The 22,282-nt window shown below is 44.0% G+C and overlaps 1 protein-coding gene and 1 pseudogene across 3 annotated transcripts in view; one reads left to right on the top strand and one right to left on the bottom strand.

The window, feature by feature from the left end:
• Positions 1 to 20,845, bottom strand: part of MCF2 (MCF.2 cell line derived transforming sequence) — a 75,379-nt gene extending 54,534 nt beyond the window's left edge. For 2 of the 3 annotated variants that reach the window (XM_040468536.1, XM_040468535.1), the window contains exons 1-3: positions 20,781 to 20,845; positions 15,223 to 15,337; positions 13,606 to 13,696 (exon numbers count right to left, since the gene is read on the bottom strand). In XM_040468536.1, the coding sequence (XP_040324470.1) occupies positions 13,606 to 13,696; positions 15,223 to 15,337; positions 20,781 to 20,829 (255 nt within the window). In that variant the 5' untranslated portion in view covers positions 20,830 to 20,845. Of the gene's footprint in view, positions 1 to 9,490; positions 9,843 to 13,605; positions 13,697 to 15,222; positions 15,338 to 20,780 lie in introns of those variants that run through there. The other variant, XM_040468537.1, reaches the window with a different exon arrangement.
• LOC121025810 (40S ribosomal protein S26-like) lies at positions 15,863 to 19,435 on the top strand (annotated as a pseudogene).
• Positions 20,846 to 22,282: the final 1,437 nt, after the last annotated feature.

Below are 22,282 nucleotides of genomic sequence, written 5' to 3' on the forward strand. Positions count from 1 at the left end.
GCTCCAACTCCAACCGCGAGATCACGACCTGAGCCGAAGTCGGACGCTTAACCCACTGAGCCACCCAGGACTAGATTTGGACAAGAGTGGAGGCAGACAGACGAGCTAGGAGGTGGGTATTAACAAAAAGAGGAACTTTCACTCAGGTTTAAGACCTAGACTCTTGGGAAATACACGTTTGAAACTGGGGATATTTTAAATTCAGTTTGAGGGGTGGCTGGCTAGCTTAGTCGGTGGAGCGTGAGACGCCTGACGTCGGGGTTGTGAGTTTGAGCCCCACGCTGGGTGTAGAGGTTACTTAAAAATAAAATCCGTAAATACAACTTGAGACGGTGATAAAGCATCAACAGTTAAGTGGCCATGAGAACCAGAGCAAGGGAAGAGGACCGAGTGGGAGACTCACAAATAAGTGAAAGAGGTCAAAATGAAATCAATAAATTAATCAATGATTATAAACAGACACAAATCGGGCTGGCTGTCCAACTCCGAACTCCCCCAGGCGGCCGTGCCTCTGCTACCCTCTCCCTTCAGGAGAGACTTCTTCCCCTCTCTCAGGTACTAAATGGTTATGTCCCCCAAAGTTTGTGCTGAAACCCAGCCCTCAATGTGAGGCTGGTAGGAGGAGAGGCCTTTGGGAGGTGCCTGGGTGATGAGAACGGAGCCATCATAAGGGGACTAGTGCCCTCATAAAAGAGACCCCAGAGAGACCCCTCACCCCTCCTGGAGCCTGCTTCAGATTCTGTGTCTCCCTCTCTCTGCCACCCTCCCCCGCTCCCACCGTGTCTCTCTCAAAAATAAAGATTTAAAAAAAAAAAAAGAACTGTGATCTTCCTACATGACCTTGCCCTCCTAACACACAGCGATTAGTAGTGGGATGAAGTCCTGCCCTGGGATTTTTCACACCAGTGTTGAGGGAAGAACACTTTGAGGGTGCGGTTCCAGAGCTGCTGGTCGCCGTGAACCTGCTGGAGAAAACTTACTTCAAAGCATGCAGCTAACATGCGTATAGAACCAGAAGCAGAGACAGGGTCCCAACGATGCCTCTATGATGTACATAGTGTGTATTTTATGTTAAACATGGTACGTACTTCCTATAGTTATCGTAAGAATTAAATTAAATAATGAACACAGAGGAACTTTGTTAAGCCCAAAAAAAAAAAGAAGATAGGCTTTAAATTTTACCTTGCATTCTTGGATCTAAAGACAAGTAGGCTTAGGTAGAAAACTTCCAGGATACTGATAAAGGCTTGCTTTTTTTTTTCATTTGTTTAAATTCAAGTTAGTTAACATACATTGTCGTATTGGGTTCTTTTAAGTTTTTTAATTGACTTAGGGAGAGAGAGAGCGCGCACGCGTGCGCGCGCAGGGGAGGGGCAGAGAGAATCCCAATTCTCCCTCGATGCAGGGCTCGATCCCACGACCTTGGGATCCCAACCTGAACGGAAATCAAGAGTTGGATGCTTAACCGCCTGAGCCACCCAGGGGCTCTGATAAAGGCCTGCTTAAAGGGGAGACTCTGACAGAGCCTTGGGAGAACTCCGGACCTATTTTTAAATTTTTTTTTTAATGTTTATTATTTTTGAGAGAGAGACACACACACAGAGCGCGAGCGGGCCAAGGGCAGAGAGGGAGACACAGACTCCAAAGCAGGCTCCAGGCTCCGAGCTGTCAGCACAGAGCCCGACGCGGGGCTTGAACTCACAGACCGCGAGATCATGACCTGAGCTGAAGTTAGTTGCTTAACCAACTGAGTCACCCAGGTGCCCCTCTGGGCCTATTTTTAGATAGAAAGCATAGATTCTACTTCGATGCCATTTGCTTTAGGAGTTAAGCCTCTCCTTCTTCTTCACACGGGTAAGTTCCCAAAACCATTATACTTTCCTGCCTTGACCCAGCTGCCTTTCCACTTTTTTTTTTTTCTTTCAGATGGAACTGAAAGCACCCGACCTCTGTCAACACTTAGGGCAAAATGTGTTTTGTTCTTTCATGGACCCTAGGTTGATCTGGTCTCATCATCTTTTTCTCTCGGACTTTCCTTAACACCATAGTCTCTGGTATCACATAGGAAATCTCTAGGTGGCCCTGAGCCTGACCAACTTAAAGCCATTGGTCTCTAGCCTGCCACGCCCGGGAGAGCAAGGTTGTCCCAGCACCTAGGTCCAAGGTCCATCACACGGCAGGGAACAAAGGAGAGAGGAGAGAAAAAGCAGAATCACGGTCTATAGAATCCACAGGGAAGCAAATCCAGGCAGGGTTTGGGGGTGCTCCACTGCTTAAAAGTCAGGGATGTTATATAGCTATTATTTTTAACATTTTAATTTTTTTTTCAACGTTTTTATTTATTTTTGGGACAGAGAGAGACAGAGCATGAACGGGGGAGGGGCAGAGAGAGAGGGAGACACAGAATCGGAAACAGGCTCCAGGCTCTGAGCCATCAGCCCAGAGCCCGACGCGGGGCTCGAACTCCCGGACCGTGAGATCGTGACCTGGCTGAAGTCGGACGCTTAACCGACTGCGCCACCCAGGCGCCCCAGCATTTTAACCATCTCATTTAACTGTCTCGTTTACTTATTTATTTCTTCATCTATTTATTTATTTAAGTGATCTCTTACACCCAACGCGGGCCTTGAACTCACGACCCTGAGACCGAGAGTCGCACACTCTTCCGACTGAGCCAGCCAGGCGCCCCCGTTTACGGAATCAGTCATTGCCTATATTTGACAAAGTGATTTGCCCCAAACATGGACACCTGGAAAAAAAATCCTTCTAAAGAGAATTCTACATTCTAATCATATCATGCTTAAGGAAAACTTCCTGATTACTCTGCCATACGTTGTCCTTCCTTAATTCCTTCAAAATGTTTAGGGATTCACTTGTGGCCAAAAGCCCACAAAAATTAGCATTTTAAAAGAAAATGCATCATCAAGGATGAAAACTTCAGTTATTGCCTGCATACTTGCATTTACAGTGTTTTTCATGATGGGATAGGTAGAGAATCTTTATTTCGCGACCACACAGATCGTCCTGGAACACACGGGCTCCGTTAAACTAACAGCTACTCTCAAATTTAAAAGCCATTTAGAGGAATAAATCCATCTGACTGGTCGGTTATTTATTTATCTTTTTTAGAAAACGAGATCACACAGTTCAGACCACGTGTATGGTTTGTATCCCTCCCACCCATTGAATCCCCTGTGCCAATCGGACAGACTGGAGTTTTTGATCCCGGTCCCATTTATTTTCCCAAGCTAAAAAGGTGCTTGCCATATTTGTCTAGTTACAGCAAATCCATAACCTCGCATGAATGACTCCGTTTCATAACTCTCTCGAGCAAACACTTACATACGTGCAGCACAAAGAATTCAGAAAATGAGATTGTACAGCCTTGTAGGGTAACAGACGGTAGCTACCCTTGCCCCGAGCACAGTAGAACTTATAGAAGCATCCAATCACTGTGTTGCACACCTGAAACTAACATGACACTGTGCGTCAACTATATTCGAACACAAACATTTTTAAATTTTTAAAAGTTTATTTACTTATTTTGAGAGGAGGGGGAGGGGCAGAGAGAGAAGGAGAGAGAGGATCCCAAGCAGACTCCCCGCTGTCAGCAGAGAGGCCGATGCAAGGGCTCGAACTCACACGCCACGAGATCATGCCCTGAACCAAAACCAAGAGTCAGACACTTAACCGACTGAGCCACCCAGGCGCCCCAAAACTTTTTAAAATACACACACACACACACACACACACACACACACATTTATGTATGTTTGGGACCTCTGTAAGGGAAAGGAGACTGACTAGCTGGCCATGGGTGAGAATGTCGCTTTTTACTGAAAGCCTTTTACAAGAATCATGATCACCATGAGCATAATTACGATATTGTGCTGAGTGCATACATTAGATTCTATTTTTATCCTTATTTCACAACTGGAGAACTTGCCTGTGGTAGGCTGAATAATCACTCTCCAAAGATGCCCACATCTTAATCCCTGGAATTTGTAAATATATTACCTTATAAGGCAAGGGGGACTTTATAAATATGAGGAAGTTAAGGGTCTTGAGATGGGGAGATAATCCTGGACTCTTGCAGTGGGAACAATGTAATCACAAAGATCCTTACTAGATGAAGAGGGAGGCAGGAGAGTCAGAGATGATGTGACATGAGAAGCCCAGGGCAGGGATGCAGGGCCGAGAGCCAAGGAAGGTGGGCGGTTCTAGAACCTGGAAAAGTCAAGGAAGTGGATTCTCCTCCAGAGTTTCCAGAAGGAACGCTGCCCTACGAACACCTTTCTTTTAGCCCAGTGAGACTCATTTTGGACTTCTGATCCCAGAACTGTTAACAGAATACATTTGTGTTGTTTCGAGCTGCTAAGTTTGTGGTAAGTTGTTACAGCAGCAAAAGGGAAGTAATACACTGAGGTTGTGGGAGGTTAGCAACTTTCCAAAAACTTCTAGCTTGTAAGTGGCAGAATGAAAACCCAGATTCACCTGGGGCGCCTGGGTGGCTCGGTCGGTTAAGCGTCTGACTTCGGCTCAGGTCATGATCTCACGGTCCATGGGTTTGAGCCCCGTGTCGGGCTCTGTGCTGACGGCTCAGAGCCTGGAGCCTGCTTCGGATTCTGTGTCTCCCTCTCTCTCTGCCCCTTCCCTGTTCACACTCTGTCTCTCTCTGTCTCTCAAAAATAAACAAACATTAGAAATTTTAAAAAATTAAAAAAAAAAACAACACATTCCCCTGACTCTTAAACAGGCTATGATTGAAAAATAAAAAGAGTATTTTCATTTCAGCTTTCCTTCCTCTGGAGAAACTCCTAATGGACAGAAAAAGGAGCAACAGGAGGAATCTGGGGAAGCGTGGCAACGATGGTACAAGGATCGGGTTCAAGGTCAAGAGTCTAAACCTGAAACCCAAACAAAGGTGACCAATGTGAATGCCTACCATGTGTTAGGGGAAGAATGGAAACACGTGAAGTAGGCAGGGTTTCATCAAAACACAGCCTGAAGGAGGTGGAAATGGCAACTCACACTCTTCTCAGATGATGAGTAGTCACCGGAAATGGTGGGGATTATGGTGAACTGGAGAGCATTGGGCGGGGTGGGGGCACCACTAGTCAGTTTCAGCTAAATGTCAGGTGGAAAGGTGGGCTTTGCCAAATCTTCAATTTCTCAAAAGAAGCCAGAAATCCAGAGTTGTGTGAAACGTCAGGATTTTTAAAGATGGGAAACAAGTTCAAAGTTTGTTGAAACACTGTATGACCTAAACAGAACACATCTTTGGACTACCAGCTTGTGACCTGTGACCTAAAGCTTCATGTCATCTGAACACAGGTAGGTATCAATATATGCTCCTCTCTCTGTGATCGCTGGCTAGGAGAATCTCGACAGGACAGAGCACTCGAGAAATTTTAACCAGAAAGGCCATATGGATTTAAGACCAGGTTGCATATGTTTGACTATGAGCATACACATAGGGAGAGAGAGTGCTTTTTCTCTATACAGTATGCACACATTTGCCTAAAAGTTTCAAGATAATCCATTTTAAAACTATTGTTTATTTTTTAAGTTTATTTTATTTTCAGACAGGGAGCGAGTGCGCACAAGCAGGGGAGGGGCAGAGAGCGAGAGAATCCCAAGGAGGCTCCGCACTGTCAGTGCAGAGCCCGACTGCGGGGCTCAAACTCAGAAACCACAAGATCACGACCGGAGCTCAAATCAAGAGTCGGATGTTTCACTGAGCCCCCCTCCAGGCGCCCCAAAACTAGTGTTTAAATGAACAAACAGCATATCACCTATCATAACTAGTATCAGACGCACATATCTTACAGCAAAGATAACCCAAGACCATTGAGCTTTTCCATTTCTGTTTGGGGATACTACATTTCTAAATTCTTTGGTATGCTGCTTTAAGAATCCCTAATCTTTATGGTTATATAAACATGAAAAAGCACAATTTCTATTTTCTCCACAAGCCCCAGATTGTAAAACTATAAATCGTGTTTGAGAGCCTGTCAAAAGAGCAAAGCGATGTGGCCAAAGGTCAGTCTTATTTTATTTTGTTTTTATTTTGATTTAAAAAAAAAAAAAGCCAGCATGGGAGAGGAAACAGCATTGCTTTTAGCTTCTTGCGGGCATTTTTTTTTTTTTTTTGGGAGTTTCAACATGTGACTGCTTAAAGGCACCTCCGTAGAATGAACATGCTGACATTTCTCCAGTCACTATGTGTGACACGCCCCCCTCCCCCCCCCCCGCCCCCGCAGCAGATCTCTCTGGTTCTTCCGGTTAATGGGCACAGAATTAGCTCGCTCGCTCTCTCACCTTTCCTTCCTAGAGAAGATCTGCTCCCTTCTCCTCACGCCTACCCTCAAATTCCACAGCTACATAGCAAGAACAACAAAAGGCATACACTTGGACACATCATCTCGCTCCTGAAGTCTGGAAATTAACCTCGCCTAAATCCTTTGTGTAGTACCAAAGAGAGGCAATTCATACACCCTGTATACACTTGTCTGTGATTCTGTACTTATTTCTTTTAAAATGTTCAGGGGCGCCCGGGAGGCTCAGTCGGTTAAGTATCTGATTCTTGATTGTGGCTCAGGTCATGAACTCACGGTTTGTGGGCTCGAGCCCCGTGTAGGGCTCCACGATGACAGTGCAGAGCCTGCTTGGGATTCTTTCTCTCTCTCTTTCTCTCTCTCTCTCTCTCTCTCTCTCTCTCTCTCTCTCCTCTCTCCCCTCTCTCTCTTCTCTCTGCCCCTACCCCACTGGTGCTTGCTCTCTTTCTCCCTCTCTTAAATAAACTTGGGGGAAAAAATGTTTAAAGTGTGTTATACATCGCAAAAGTTTGGTTATGTTACGATAAAACAACTTCTATTCCTACAGACTTTCTCCGTTTTTTAATCTCTACGGCAAAGCAACGCAGCAACACTAAGACGGAACCCTTGACTGAAAGCCTATTACAGATGTGCGAGGCTTGGTACACACATTACCTAGTGAACCCCCATAACACTGCGGTCAAGTAGCTTTTACGGCCTTTTTTGGATGCACAAACCGAAGCACAGAGCAGTGCAGTAACTTGTCCAGGGTTCAGCCAGTGAGCAGGGGCACCCAGGCCTACCTGAATCCTCAGGGAGAGCTCTAAGACACAGAACACTTTTCAGTGTTACACAGGCTGAATGCACACTGACACTTGCTGCCTGGCGTTAAGGAATCACTTGACCTGGCATCATGGAGCCCATTGAACAGAGGCTGCTCTAATCCAATAGCCTAACAGAATAGAACGCTCAGGCGTGGCCATGTGATTGACCTTGATACGGTCCGAACTACCTCTTCAGAATACACCGAGGACAATTTCATGACTTCAGGTACAGAGAAGAATTTCCAGCGTCATGAACGAATTCCACACTGTTCTCCCATACCGCGCCCTTACAGAGTACAGAAAGTAGGAGTGACTCTGCAGACCTCCAAGTAACTTGACACATGACCTCAGGGGCAGAAGAGTCGTGGGCAACAGTCCTTCCTTGACGTCTGTCCTTCTCGTCACTTAGCTGTTATCATGCCCTCCCTCCCACTTGGCCACAATCATTGCAATTTCCACCAAGTAACCCATTTAATCTTCTCTCTGGACTTTAAATCCACTGTCCCATCCTCTCAGGTGCTACTTATATCACAGTCTCCAAAATCAGCCCAACTCCAGAGATCCTGCAAGGTCAAACCGCTGTGTCACCGGTGAGTTTCACATTTTTTACCCTGGTCAAGCCAACCCATGTAAACAGAACAAATGCGACTTCCACTAGAGTTCTGGGCTTCCGTCTTAATCCAATAAATTGCATTTCAAGACATTGATCCCTAGGGGCCACTTGAAAGAATTCATTTAAGAGAAGAATGGAGGAGAGAAACAAAGAAATGTAATAGAAACCTACGTTCTTGCTTAAGGTCCAAACCAATATTCATTTCCTTCATGAAGCCATCCACCTGGAAGTTCTTTGGTAAGAGTTAGTTATGAACATGTCCTCCCTTCTCGAAATAGATTGAGAGCTCTTTCAGTGCAACAGTCACGCCATAGTTACCTTGGCGAAACCTATACTGTGTGTAACCCAGTAGTCTATTGGTCTACCACTAGGTATATGTAGTCAATGAGTGCGCATGTCCTGAATTCACTTGTGTGTCTATTAACGTAGGTGCGTATACACGAAACTAAATGTCACCGACAAAATATCTGTGTACATAAAGGAATCGGGAACTTTCTGGAAGCTTAAGCCAGTTAACTTCTGATAACAGAAGTACCGACGCCAGCTGCCCCCGATGCCACGAAGCACGTACAAAGGCATTTCTTGCACACTACAAATTGTCGGGTCTGAAACTATTTATTCCCAAAGTACAAAATCATGTGTAGAGCTAAAGATACACAATTTTGTCAAAATAGAAAGATTCATAACCTAAACTATAATTTAAACTACATCATTCTGTGCTAAGACCTTGAGTAGAAAATAAAGCATTTACTCACCCATTGAAGTTAACACTCCTTCAACCACAATAAAACTCTTACTGGTTTAGTTTCCTTATCTTACTTTTGATTCCAGATGTCATTTTTTTTCCTAAGGCTGATTTTTACTTTCTCATGCTTGTGTGTTGTCTTGATTTTTTTCAACGAGCAAGGATTGTATTTTAAATCCTAACATCGATAACATTAACTTTTCACAGAAAAAGAGTGACATTTAAAACCTTGTTGATGACCAGATATTAAATTAGTGTTATTTCACACACCCCCAAAATACATCTAAACGTCACTTAAGAAATTTGCTGGGAATTTAGTACACAAGTGAACCAATGAAGGGAAAAATTTACTTAGAAAAGTGTTTGAAACCTATTGAATGGAGAGATTTCTAAATTCTAGTCTATAATAAAAATCAAGTCACTCCTTTCCCTTAAAAAAAAAAGTTGTCAACAGGCTAGAATTCTGCATCTTTAAAGTTTGAATTTGGAAGACAATTGCAATCAAGTCATCAGATTTCAAGTCATCAGACTTTTAAAATTTTTCACTGGAACAGTAAGTAACACCCAGGAAGGGCTGCCTTTTCAAACGCTGATGAAGTCAGCTCCAGACCTGTCCATGATATCACACTCTACTTGACCATGGTGAAAGGATGAATCCTTTTGTTAGATATTATCTTAACTCGCGATTTAAAGCTACTCTGCCAAACGATTCAAAACTGCTCACATGGCCTTCGACAAATAACACGCCTGACGATGTTTCCTCATAAACTTGAAATTGCATTCAACCTCCTTGACTCCTTTATGTTTCCCTATGTCAAGATCACAGTGATCGCATCAATGCAATTCATGCAAACACAAGTCTCCATTCTCTCTCCATCTGTCCTTTAAAAGCCTCATTCGGCAGCAGTTTGTGCTATAGCACCATGCCGCAGCATCCCTGCACTTGAACTTGGGAATATAGGCTTTCCAGGACCGCAGGCAGAGCCCTTACCGCATTCCTTCTGAACCTCATCTTGCCTCTCGGGGGAGTTGCCTCTGCCATCTCGCCTATACACAATAACACTCTTCTTTTCCAGTTGTCAGTGCAACACGGATGAAATATGAGCTGCTTCTTGGGTAGTATTTAAAAACGGCAGCCAAAAATCTCTATCAAACAAAGCTACCGTAGCTGCTTCCATTACCAGCGTGGCAGCACAGCAAAAACACCCACTCTTCCTGATTAGTCAGCTGACGAGCCTTCCCGGCTGCTCATTGTAATTCAGAGTTGACACATTCCCCCAATTACTTAGCCAGATTGAACCTCATGGATTAGCTCCTGCCGGACCGCTGAAGATGAGGCATGTCCTAAGAGTGGAGAAAGGGGGGGGAAAAAATGACTCTCTCCTAGGGGTTTGATGGGACTGGCTTTCTCCTCTACGCAGTTTGATTTTTAAGGTGGAATGCTGAGAATCTCTGTGAAGGTAGTATTAACGGATACCCTTATTCTTGTCCTACCCTGATCCGTAACTGAAAATTCACTCCAGGTTTGTCGTTGTTGTTGTTGTTATGGTTAAATGCTATTCTGAGTTTAAGCCTTGTGACAGGTTACCGGTTGGTGGAATGTTGTCTTGATGATAATCTAGAAAGAACACACAAACTTTCTAATGATGGATAGGCTTCTCTCCCAGACTGACATTTCCCCCAATTGTACAAACTGAAAATAATCTTGTTTCCCATCATTAAAAAGTATAACCTGACGGCAGTTTATTTTGGAATTTACAAATTAAGGTCTTCAAATTGAGTTGTGTAATTATTTCATAGATGTTTAAGGTAACATACCAAAGATAGTTACACCTTATCTTTTCAGTGGCTATTTTCGCCAGAAATCCTTTTTGCTGAATCCAACTTTTGCTCTCGAAATTAGCTTGTATTCAGTATTTATCTTTAATGCAAACAGTGCCCAATGGCTACTAATGGTTGGGATGTAATTAATGTGCTGGGTTTTTAAAAAATGTTTACTTATTTATTTTTGACAGGGACACTTGGGTGGCTCAGTCCGACTTTGGCTCAAGTCATGATCTCACAGTTCGTGAGTTCGAGCCCCGCGTCAGGCTCTGTGCTGACAGCTCAGAGCCCGGAGCCTGCTTCGGATTCTGTGTCTCCCTCTCTCTCTGTCCCTCCCCCACTCACGCTCTATCTATGTCTCTCTCTCTCTCTCTCTCTCTCTCTCTCTCAAAAATAAACATTAAAAAAAATATTTTTGAGAGAGAGAGAGAGAAGGAGGGAGGGGCAGAGACAGGGAGACAGAAAATCCCAAGCAGGCTCTGTTCTGTCAGTGCAGACCCCGACATGGGGCTCGATCTCACAAATCATGAGATCACAACCTGAGCCTAAATCAAGAGCTGGAAGCTTAGCCGACTGAGCCACCCAAGCACCCCTGTAATGAATGTGCTCTTGAGTATGGGTGTAGAAACTGTACCACAAGCAGAAACATTTAACCTGTTAAAAAGAAACAACACCTAAGGTAATCTATAGCTGGTTATACGTCTTCATCACCTGGGCCCCCAATCTTGCCCAGCGCTATCACTTTGGCAGTAAAGAGAATGAAGGAACCCTGCGTGCCAAGTTCTGTGCTGAACAGGGTTCACACTTCCCCACTGAAAGATCGTCCCTAGGAAAGCAGAAAGGGGAGCTACACCTCCCAAGAAACAAGTCATTCCTGCTCCGTTGACTTGCAACCAACAGCATGAAGACCAAATCTGATATTTCTCTTTTAGAAAAAAAAAAAAAAAAAAAAAAAAAAACCAGCCCTCTGTTCCAAGTGGCCTATTTGATTAATAAAAATAAAACCTTAAAAAACTGATGCTATGTGCCAAACGGTCACTCAACGAAAATTAATTTAATCAAGCAGATTGTTTTGGCCAAAAGAAGAAAGCTGGGCTGGGTAATAAAAAGTGTTTTATTGTAACAAGTGCTATATTAAGTAGAAAAGAATTGTAAACTGAAATCTCGTCAACAAGCGCAAGGACAGATCCTAAAAGGCCAGAGCAAGGTCAACAGCTTTGACTTGACTTTGCCCCATTGACACGGCTCAATAGTATACACCAGGCAGATTTATGCTCTCCAAAGGAATTTTACCTTTAAAAAAAACCCAAAAAACAAAAAACACTTAAGGGGTGCCTGGGTGGCTCTGTCGGTTAAGTGTCCGACTTGGGCTCATGTCATGATCTCACAGTTTATGGGTTCAAGGCCAGAGTTGGGCTCTGTGCTCTCAGCTCGGAGCCTGGAACCCGCTTGGGATTCTGTGTCTCCTTCTGTCTCTGCCCCTCCCCCTGTCGTGCTGTCTCTCTGTCTCTCAAAAATACACATTAAAAAAATTTAAAAAAAATTTTTTTTTGTCTATCCACAAGCCATCTGGAAAATGATAGAAAGTAGCAGGTGGAAAGTGCAACAACTGAAGTTCATGACAATTCAATTCTTGCTCCGCCTCTTTTAGTTACTTACATATTTGACCTTGGATTTCACACAAAACCTTTCCTGAGTGTGTATATTGACGTAATTCCCTCAGCTATGAGACAATTATAATGATACCTGCCTGCAGTACTTAGTCAGGAAACAGAATGACCATTACTTAATAAATGTGAACACTTGAAAAAGCAAAAATATATTACATGAAGTCAAGGCTTTGCTATTTTATTTCAGTCACGTGTATGAATTTGGTATTCTCTCCATTGCTTATAGTTAAACACTTCTGTTAAAGAAATAAACAAAAAAAACCCCACTTGGCTGATTGGCTCAAGATGAAGAATCATTCAAGCTGGGTATGAACAGAATCTCATGCATTTTACCATGTGAGTGCCAGTAGATTTCTTACGCTCATTGTCTAGGTTAGTACAGGAAAAGGTACACCGGTCAAGAAGTCCAACAACTTAGATCTCTGGCTTGCCTTCGCCACTAAATCAACTTCCTCCGGTGAGAGTGGCCTCCCATGTCAGTGGGGAGACGAAGATTTCTGATGATGGATGATGCTGGACTCTCAAAGAAAAGAATGTATTGGGGGCGCCCGGGGGGCTCAGTCGCTGGAGCATCCTCCGACTTCCGCTCAGGTCACGATCTCGCGGTTCGTGGGATCCAGCCCCATGTTGGGCTCTGTGCTCCGAGCGTGGAGCCTGCTTGGGATTCTGGGTCTCCCTCTGTCTCTGCCCCTCCCCCACTCATGCTCGGTCTCGCAATAATAAACATTAAATACACACACACACACACACACACACACACACACACACACACACACACATATTGATTCCCAGCTGCTCTGGTCTGATAGAGGAAGTTAACCGCACGGTACTTCTACAGACAGCCCCAATCTTGCCAGCTAGGTAGTCTACGGGTCCCACACTGCCCTCCTCTTCTATGAAAAAGGGTCTGACAATGCCACCGCACCCACGTGAGCCTAGTGATGTGAAAGATCACCCAGGCTGTGAGCAGGACTGCAGCTCTCATGTTTTTCTCTTAGGGAAACTGTTTTCTCCACCTGGGTCTTGGGAAGCTAGGGGCTAGAATCCAACAGGGGAGCTAAGTTCTATTACTGTTGAGTCACTGCCCTACTCTATCCCAGGGGAGGAAATGTCTAGAAAGACACACATCGAAATGTTAAAAAGTGGGAGCACCTGGGTGGCTCAGCAGGTTAAGGATCTGACTCTTGATATCGGCTCAGGCTGTGATCTCAAGGTGGTGAGCTCAAGCCCCGCGTCGGGCTCGCCATTGTCAGCACAGAGCCCACTTCAGATCTTCTGTCCCCTTCTCTCTCTGCCCCTCTCCCGCTCGTGCTCGCTCTCAAAAATGAATAAAACATTAAAAAAAAAAAAAAGTATCTGCAGAATGCATTGGTACTTACTGAGGTTTTTTTTTTAATTTTTTAATGTTTATTTTTGAGAGAGACAGAGACAGAGACAGAGTGCAAGCGGGGGAGGGGCAGAGAAAGAAGGAGACACAGAATCCGAAGCAGGCTCCAGGTTCCGAGCTGTCAGCACAGAGCGCAACGTGGGGCTCGAACTCACAAACTGTGAGATCACGACCTGAGCCAAAGTCGGACGCTCAACCAAGCCAACCAGGCGCCCCAGTACTTACTGAGATTTTCTGAAGAGAAATTTTGAGAGAAGACCATGTATCCAATCTTCGATCAAGAATAATGGTAAACCGGGAGTCAGATCCATTTTGCCTGCAAGATAAGAAGAAATCATGTTTTGCTTAGTAACTACCCAAATTTGCTAGGTATATCCTTAATTCTGACTGTTTCATTTACATTTGCCGTCTCAGCTAAAGATAAATTTATTTGGATTGGGAAAGCTATCACAAAGCGCTACATGGGAAAACCAGTTTAATTCCATGTTCCACCACTCAATATTGAAAATTCCTTTTTTGGCACTAATGTCGTTCTTTTTTTTTTTTTTTTTTTAAGTTTATTTTGAAAGAGAGAACGTACTATCAAGCACAGAGCCCAGTGCAAGGCTCAATCCCACAAACCGTGAGATTATGACCTGAGCCAAAATCAAGAGTCAGATGCTTAATCGACTAAGCCACCCAGGTGCCCCTAATGTCATTCTTTTAAATAGTCAAGGGATAGCATAATGCAAATAGGTCACTAGGATAAATTTGGCATAGTGCAATCCTGGGTGTGGGAAAACTTTATAGACAGCTGTCCTTCATTACATCAGATTTAACTTTTCATGGCAATCCATCAAGAGCCCATCATCCATCCATCCATCCATCCATCCATCCATCCATCCATCCACTCACTCACTCAGAAAAACACTGTCAAATACAGGTTTCTATCCTGTCTGTGCCTTTAGAGGAGGAAGTTTACCGAATGTTTTATTTGCCCTAAAAAGACCACTTTTAGGCTTTATGGGGTGCACTATAAATTTAGTTTTCTGTGATTTTGACTTTTGTTCATGAGACTCTTCATATTTTTACCATTGTAGACTTGTGCCCTCTTAGTCTTCAGGGTTAATAAGTGGAAAATGTTTCCTTTAAAAATCTGTTTTTGGGGGAAAGTGGGTGATGGGCATGGAGGAGGGCACCTGTTGGGACGAGCACTGGGTGTTGTATGGAAACCAACTTGACAATAAATTTCACATTTAAATAAACAAACAAACAAACAAACAAAATCTGTTTTGGGGGTACCTGGGTGGCTCAGTCGGTTAAGTGTCCGACTCGACTTCAGCTCGGGTCATAATCTCACAGTCCATGAGTTCAAGCCCCGCATCCCGCTCTGTGCTGACAGCACTGAACCTGCTTGGGATTCTCTCTCTCTCTCTTTCTCTCAAAGTACATAAATAAACTTTTAAAAAAATAAATAAAAATTTGTTTTCAACCTAAATACAATCTTTCAGGAAGCTTTGGAAACTTACCCTCACTCTTGGCTAGGAAGATTTCCTTTTAGGCAAATCGAAGGCTTTAAGTTTGATCATCGTTTTCAACGTAGGCTTTTCTTCACGAAGACAATTATTTCTAGACTCCCAATTTTGTTTTCCTAGATCCTCGGCATAATTTTTTTTTTTTTTTACCAATTTAGGTGGCTGTCCGCTTCCCCTTACACGTTTTCTTTCTTATCTCCTCTGAAGGTGAGTCTTATAATCCACTTACAATAATAATTACAGCCACACTACAAAGGCATTTTCCTGTTATATTCAAATGGGTACCTGATACATAACAAATTGAAAAAAATGTAACGAAACGCCATACCTTGCAATAGATGTCAAGTAAGTCAGCACTTTCGCTATCACTTCTTCCGGTATACATCTGAAATTACAATTTTCTGGAAAAGTAATGATCCAAGCATTATCCTTTCCCCGGCCACCTAAAACAGTATGAAAAAAAAAGAAATCAGCCGAATTAACAATTCATGTGACAACAATACAAGAAAGAGGATTCGAAAGGGGCGGTTAGAAGACAGTTTGGGGCCAATGTAGCTTATATAAGGATGATGGTCTCCGCATAAATCAAAATGGCAACACGCTCCAAAGTGTAAGAAGCAGCCAAGTAGTTCTAAATGAAAACAATGCAAGAAAGAAGAGGGAGCGAGAGAGAAGGCAAAAGGAGTGATTAGAGTCAGAAGAAATTTTCATAGAATGCATATAATAAATGTAGTTGAAACCACAGCTGAGCCCTCATACTGGACAGCCAAGAGTATTGGGGAATAACTGTTTCCATACCAATGCTAAGGACCTAAATCCCAACTGGTGACTGACAGCCTGACAGGAAATAGAAACCTTGATAGAATCAACCATTTACAGCTATGGTGAGCCTGAAAGAATACAGGATATACACTACAGGAAATAAGCAATGTTCAAATGGATTTGTGGAAGAAACAACATAAGCAGTAATGGTGACAATGGTATAGAACTCTTACTGATGAATGCAAAGAAACAGCAAAGACCATAAATTCTTTGTGAGTTAAAATTCAGTGCGCACCCTACCCCAGAGCCCTCCACATAGCTTGGAAACTATGGAACATTCAGAATGAAAGCCATCTAAGTGCAGGGATGAGCCTTACACATGTTTAAGGTCCTACTCTACAGCCTGCCCAACAACTGGGCACAGAGTAGGTGCTCCATAAATACTTAGTGCTAAATGGAAGTTGAAGGATTCTTTTAGGAGGAAAGTTATAGGGTGGCCTTCGAATTTAGCTTGCTAATGGAAATTTTTTGAGAAGTTTAGTTGTAATTCTTATTTGGCTGAATTCAAGTGAATAAAGATATCAGGATATAAAAAAAAATTCAATGTGCAATAAAAATATGACAAGGGCAAGGCTCCTGCCTGGCCCAGTTGGAAGAGCATGCGATTCTTGATCTCAGGGTTGTGAGTTCAAGCCTCATGTTGGGTGTAGAGATTACTTAAAAAAATAAATAAACTTTTAAAAAACTATGATGATGGCAAAGGAGAGAAAATGGAGTAAAAATACTTAATGCAAAATAAAGCAAAACTGGAGCGAAAAAAACAAAGAACTAATGGGGCAAGTGGAAAACAAATAGTAAAATGGTAGATTTAAACCCAGCCATATGAATAATCACATTAAATGAAAATAATCTTGACATCCCAGTTCAAAGTTAGAGATGATCAAGTTGGATTAAAAAAAAAATCAAGACCCAATTATACACTACCTACAAGAAACACACTTTATTTTCAATTTAATTTTTGGTTAGAGTTTGTTTATTTATTTATTTTGAGAGAGAGCGCGCAGGGGAGGGGCAGAGACAGAGACAGAGACAGAGAATTCCAAGCCGGCTCCACGCTGTCAGCACAGAGCCTGACTCAGGGCTCAATCTCACAGTTCGCGAGATCATGACCTAAACTGAAATCAAGAGAGTCAGATGCTTAACCGACTGAACCACCCAGGTGCCCCTCAAATGATTTTCTTAATATCTAGTAATATTCCTGACTCTGAAATCCATTTTGTCTAAAATTAGATGGCTTTATTGGGTCCCTCACACTCAGCATGGAGCCCGCTTGGGATTCTCTCTCTCTCCCTGTCTCTGCTCTTCCTCCGTTCTTTTGTGCACACTCTCTCTTTCAAAATAAATAAACAGCCTTTAAAAAGAAAAGAAAATCATTTGATAATCAAACAGTGGTAAATTCATCAAAAGAACATAATAATCCTAAATGCTTATGCACCTGATAACAGAGCTTCAAGATACGTAAAACAAAAACTAATACAGCTACAAGGAGAAACCGACAAATCCACAACTTGAGTCCAAAAATTTCACCACCCCTCTCTCAACAACTGACAGAACAATGAGACAGGAAATTTGCAAGGATACAGTATACCTAAACAACAATCTTTTTTTTTTAATGCTTATTTATTTTTGATAGAGAGTGTGAGCAGGGAAGGGGCAGAGAGAGAGGGAGAGAGAGGATCCCAAACCAGCCCTGCGCAGACAGCAGTGAGCCCTATGTGGGGCTCGAACTCCTAAACCGTGAGATCACGGCCTGAGCCAAAGTCGGCTGTTTAACTGACTGAGCCATCTAGGCTCCCCCCTCCATGTTTATTTTTGAGAAAGAGAGACAGAGACAGAGAGAGATCATGACCGGAGCTGAAATCAAGAGTCGGACGCTTAACTAACTGAGCCACACAGATGTCCCAGAATATTATTCAGTCTTTAAAAAGGGAGGAAATTCTGACATATACTGACATATACAACTTGGATGGACCTTGAGGCTATCATGCCAAGTGAAAGAAGCCAGCCACAAAAAAAGACAAATCCTGTATGATTCCACTTATATGAGGAACCTAGAGTAGTCAAATACCCAGAGACAGAAAGCAAAATGGTGGCAGCCAGGGGCTGGGGGGAGAAGGGGACAGGGACTTATTTTTTAGTGGGTACAGAGGTTCGCTTTTGCAAGATCAAGAGTTCTGGTGATGGACTGCAGGGCTGGCTGCACAACAACGTGAATATACTTAATGCCACCAAACTATACATTTAAAAACGGTTAACGGGGCGCCTGGGTAGCTTAGGTGGTTAAGCGTCCGACATCAGCTCAGGTCATGATATCGCGGTTCGTGAGTTCAAGCCCCACATTGGTCTCTCTGTTGTCAGCAGAGTCTGCTTCGGATCCTCTCTACCCATCTCTCTCTCGGCCCCTCCCTGCTCATGCACGCTTTCTCTCTCTCTCTCTCTCTCTCTCTCTCTCTCTCAAATAAATACATATTTAATAAAAAATGGTTAAGGGGCACCTGGGTGGCGCAGTCGGTTAAGCGTCCGACTTCACCCAGGTCACGATCTCGCGGTCCGGGAGTTCGAGCCCCGCGTCGGGCTCTGGGCTGATGGCTCAGAGCCTGGAGCCTGTTTCCGATTCTGTGTCTCCCTCTCTCTCTGCCCCTCCCCCGTTCATGCTCTCTCTCTCTCTGTCCCAAAAATAAATAAAACGTTGAAAAAAAAATTAAAAAAAAAATGGTTAAGATGGCACCCTTGGGTCCTCACTTCCAAGATAACCAAGAAGAGAAGGAATAGGGTCATGACACAAAGGGCCATGGCCACATGCAGCCTATTTGCTGTAGCAACTGCACTCATTGCATGCCCAAGTACAAGGCCATTAAGAAGTTCGTTATTCTGGGGGCGCCTGGGTGGCTCAGTTGGTTAAGGGGCTGACTTCGGCTCAGGTCATGATCTCATGGTCTGTGAGTTCGAGCCCCAAGTCGGGCTCTGTACCGACAGCCCAGAGCCTGGAGCCTGTTTCAGATTCTGTGTCTCTCTCTCTCTCTGACCCTCCCCTGTTCATGTTCTGTCTCAAAAATATATAAACATTAAAAAAATAATAATAAGTTCATTATTCCGCCGGGGGGTAAGGGGGTCCTGGCTGGCTCAGTCAGAAGAGCAGGTGACTCTGACCTCGGGGTGATGAGTTTGAGCCCCATGTGGGGTGTAGAGAATAGTTAAATAAAACTTAAAAAAAAAAAGTTCATTATTCAAGAGGTACCTGGCTGGCTCACTTGGTAGAACATGTGACTCTTGATTTCAGAGTCATCAGTTCAAGCCCCATATTGGACTCCATGCTGGGCATGAAGCCTACTTTTAAGAAAATGAGAAGAAGAAGGAGAAGGAGAAGGAGGAGGAGGAGGAGGAGGAGGAGGAGGAGGAGAGGAAGGAGAGGAAGGAGAGGAAGAAAAAGAAGAATTTTGGTATTCAGACCACAGTAGAGGCCACTGCCATCAGGGACATTTCCCAAGGTAGTGTCTTCAATGCCTATGTGCTTCCCAAGCCGTGTATGAGACTACATTACTACGCAAGGTAGTCCAGAATCGCTCTCGTGAAGCCCCAAAGGACCGAACACCCCCACCCCGATCTAGACCCGTGGGTGCTGCCCCACGACCTCGACCAAAACCCATGTCAGGAGCTAAGACCTTGAGGACCGAAAAAAAACTGTTCTCTGGAAAAAGATAAAACGGAGATTATACTTTCTTTGAATGCTTCTTTCTTTTGAGAGAGGGAGCGAGAGAGAGCAGCAGAAGGGTAGAGAGAGGGAAAGAATCCCAAGCAGGCTCCATGCCGTCAGCACAGAGCCCGACACAGGGCTTGACCTCACAAGCTGTGAGATCATGATACCAGTGGAAACCAAGACTCACATGCTTAACCCACTGAGCCAGCCAGGCGCCCCAAATGGAGATTATACTTTTTAAAAAATGGTTAAGGCAGTCAATTTTACGTTATGAGTATTTTATCACAATTTTTCAAAACTACGTACAAATGCATATACATACACCAACGCATAGAACATATATGTGAAAAGCAAAACTTTCTCGTAAATGGAACTCTAGAAAAAATAACTTAGTACAAGCTGCTTAATTAGGGTCACTTGATGGCATTTGTAAGAAACATTTAAATAATCAGAGGGGTGCCTGGGTGGCTCCATCGGTTAAGTGTCCAACTCTGGCTCAGGTCATGATCTCACGGCTCAGTTCATGAGTTCGAGCCCCGCGTCAGGCTCTGGGCTGACAGCTCAGAGCCTGGAACCTGCTTCAATTCTGTGTCTCCCTCTCTCTGCTCCTCTCCCACTCGCAGTCTGTCTCTCTCTCTCAAAAATAAGTAAACATTAAAAAAAACTTTTTTTAAATAATCAGAGCTATGGCAGAAGAGAAAATCTCCAGGAAGTCACCTCAGTTACCACCCTCTCTCACAGAATTCCAAAGGCGTGTCTGAAAGGCAAACGTACAAGGGTAGCAAGATTGTTTTCGTCACGAATCGAAACACACTTAAAACCTCTATTCTGTAAACATCTATTTGTTTAGCAACCATGTGCATAATGCATAAACGTTCATTAAAATAGTGCCTCTCAGCAAGCAACTCTTGACCTCGGGATCATGTTGAGCCCCACGTCGTGTGCAGAGATTACTTAAATACATAAAAAGTTAAAAAAAAAAATAAAACAGTGCTTCCCAAACTCCGCGTGCACCTATGTGTATGGCTACTTATATAATAAACGGGTGACCACACTCGTTTTGCTAAGAAATTTGTTCATTTGGGACGCCTAGGTGGCTCACCCAGTTGGGCATCCAACTGTTGATTTTGGCTCAGGTCACGATCTCACAGTTCGTGGGTTCGGGCCCCACGCTGGGCTCTGCACTGACAACGAGGAGCCTGCTTGGGATTCTCTCTCTGCCCCTCCCCCGCTCGCTCTCGGTCTCTCAAAATAAATTAGTTAATTAAAAAAAAAAAACTACACGCGTTAGAGAGTGAGGAAATACATAATTTACAAAAAGAAATTCATACACTGTTCTAGTCTAAACATACGAAAAGTCTGCTTACCGGACAAGAAGGCGATATCTTGCATTAAGAAATGACTGATGTCCTTCATACGGAGCAGCAGCTGGGTTTCTATGACAAACGAGAAAGGGAGAGAGATGACACGCGTGTTGGAGCTCGGCCGGAAGCATCCGCACGATTTCTCATCATGCCGAAAAGAACCCCGGGGGTCCCGCACACACACCGCTGCCCTTCCCCCTCTACTCCTCTGGGCTACACCGCAAGGAAATCGCACCCTTGAAAATATCGCTGGGGAAGCGGGACCAGTGTCCCGGTTCTCAGAGTCTATACCTAGGGCATAAGCTACTCTCCCTCACCAGAAAGCCAGGGGCCAAGGTCCCAGCTCCAGGACGTCCCGATTTATTTAAAGGGTAGACTGTCACACAGAGACACCGTAGCGGACGGTCTTCTACTTCTGATAATGATAATGCCTTTCATTCTGCAAAGCTTATTAGCGATTACAGAGCACTTCTCGCATCTTTCAGCTTATTGGCGTTCAGGAAACGGTAACATACGAACTTGCCTTTGATTATTAGAGGCGGAACAACATCCAGGCATTGCTAAGTGGGTTTTAGTTGCCCCAGATCTTCAGTGCTAATTTCTCATGTCCCTTTCCAGTGAACTCTACAGGAGCCAAAAATCAAAGCCTACTACCTGCCTCTGGTCCATGGGCAAGGATAACTTTTTAAAGGAAACAGGTCATGAAACAGGGCTATTTTGGATGGCTGGTTTTAATGCCTGTGGCTCCACATCCCCTATAGAAGCCACGTTTTCCACGGCTCTCGGACACAAAGGGCCTTCAAAGACCGAGTAGATGGTGCTGTCAGGCTGATGGCACATTAGAAAGGACATTAGAAACCCAAGTTCTCGGTGGGTCCACCCTAGACAGCGTAATGGGTATCAGTCATGGAATGACCCACCCTCACATAAATCCTCCCGATGTAAAACATAAAAAAAAAAAAAAAAATTCAGTGATGCATCATTTTCATAAAACGCGTGCCATTACAAATCTGCAATCTGTCAGGACATAACAGTCAATTCCCAAAAACGTCTTGTCATTAAAAAAGTAGATTCCTTGGGGCGCCTGGGTGGTGCAGTCAGTTAAGCATCCGACTTCAGCCAGGTCACGATTTCGCGGTCCGTGAGTTCGAGCCCCGCGTCAGGCTCTGGGCTGATGGCTCAGAGCCTGGAGCCTGTTTCCGATTCTGTGTCTCCCTCTCTCTCTGCCCCTCCCCCGTTCATGCTCTGTCTCTCTCTGTCCCAAAAAATAAATAAAAACGTTGGAAAAAAAAAATTTTTTTTAAAGTAGATTCCTGCTACGTCCCAGGCCCAGGCCTGTGCATTTCCATCTGTGAGCCTTCACATCCAGACTGCTGAACAGTTATTTGTTTAATGCTACAAGTTTCCTCACATCAAAGAATGTGTTTGTGGGGCTCCCTGAGTGGCTCGGTCGGTTAAGCGCCCGACTCTTGACTTTAGCTCAGGTCATAACCTCACGGTTCATG

This window comes from Herpailurus yagouaroundi, unplaced genomic scaffold (assembly GCF_014898765.1).
Source record: "Herpailurus yagouaroundi ecotype Mexico unplaced genomic scaffold, PumYag 67702, whole genome shotgun sequence".
Taxonomy (NCBI): Eukaryota; Metazoa; Chordata; class Mammalia; order Carnivora; family Felidae; genus Herpailurus; species Herpailurus yagouaroundi.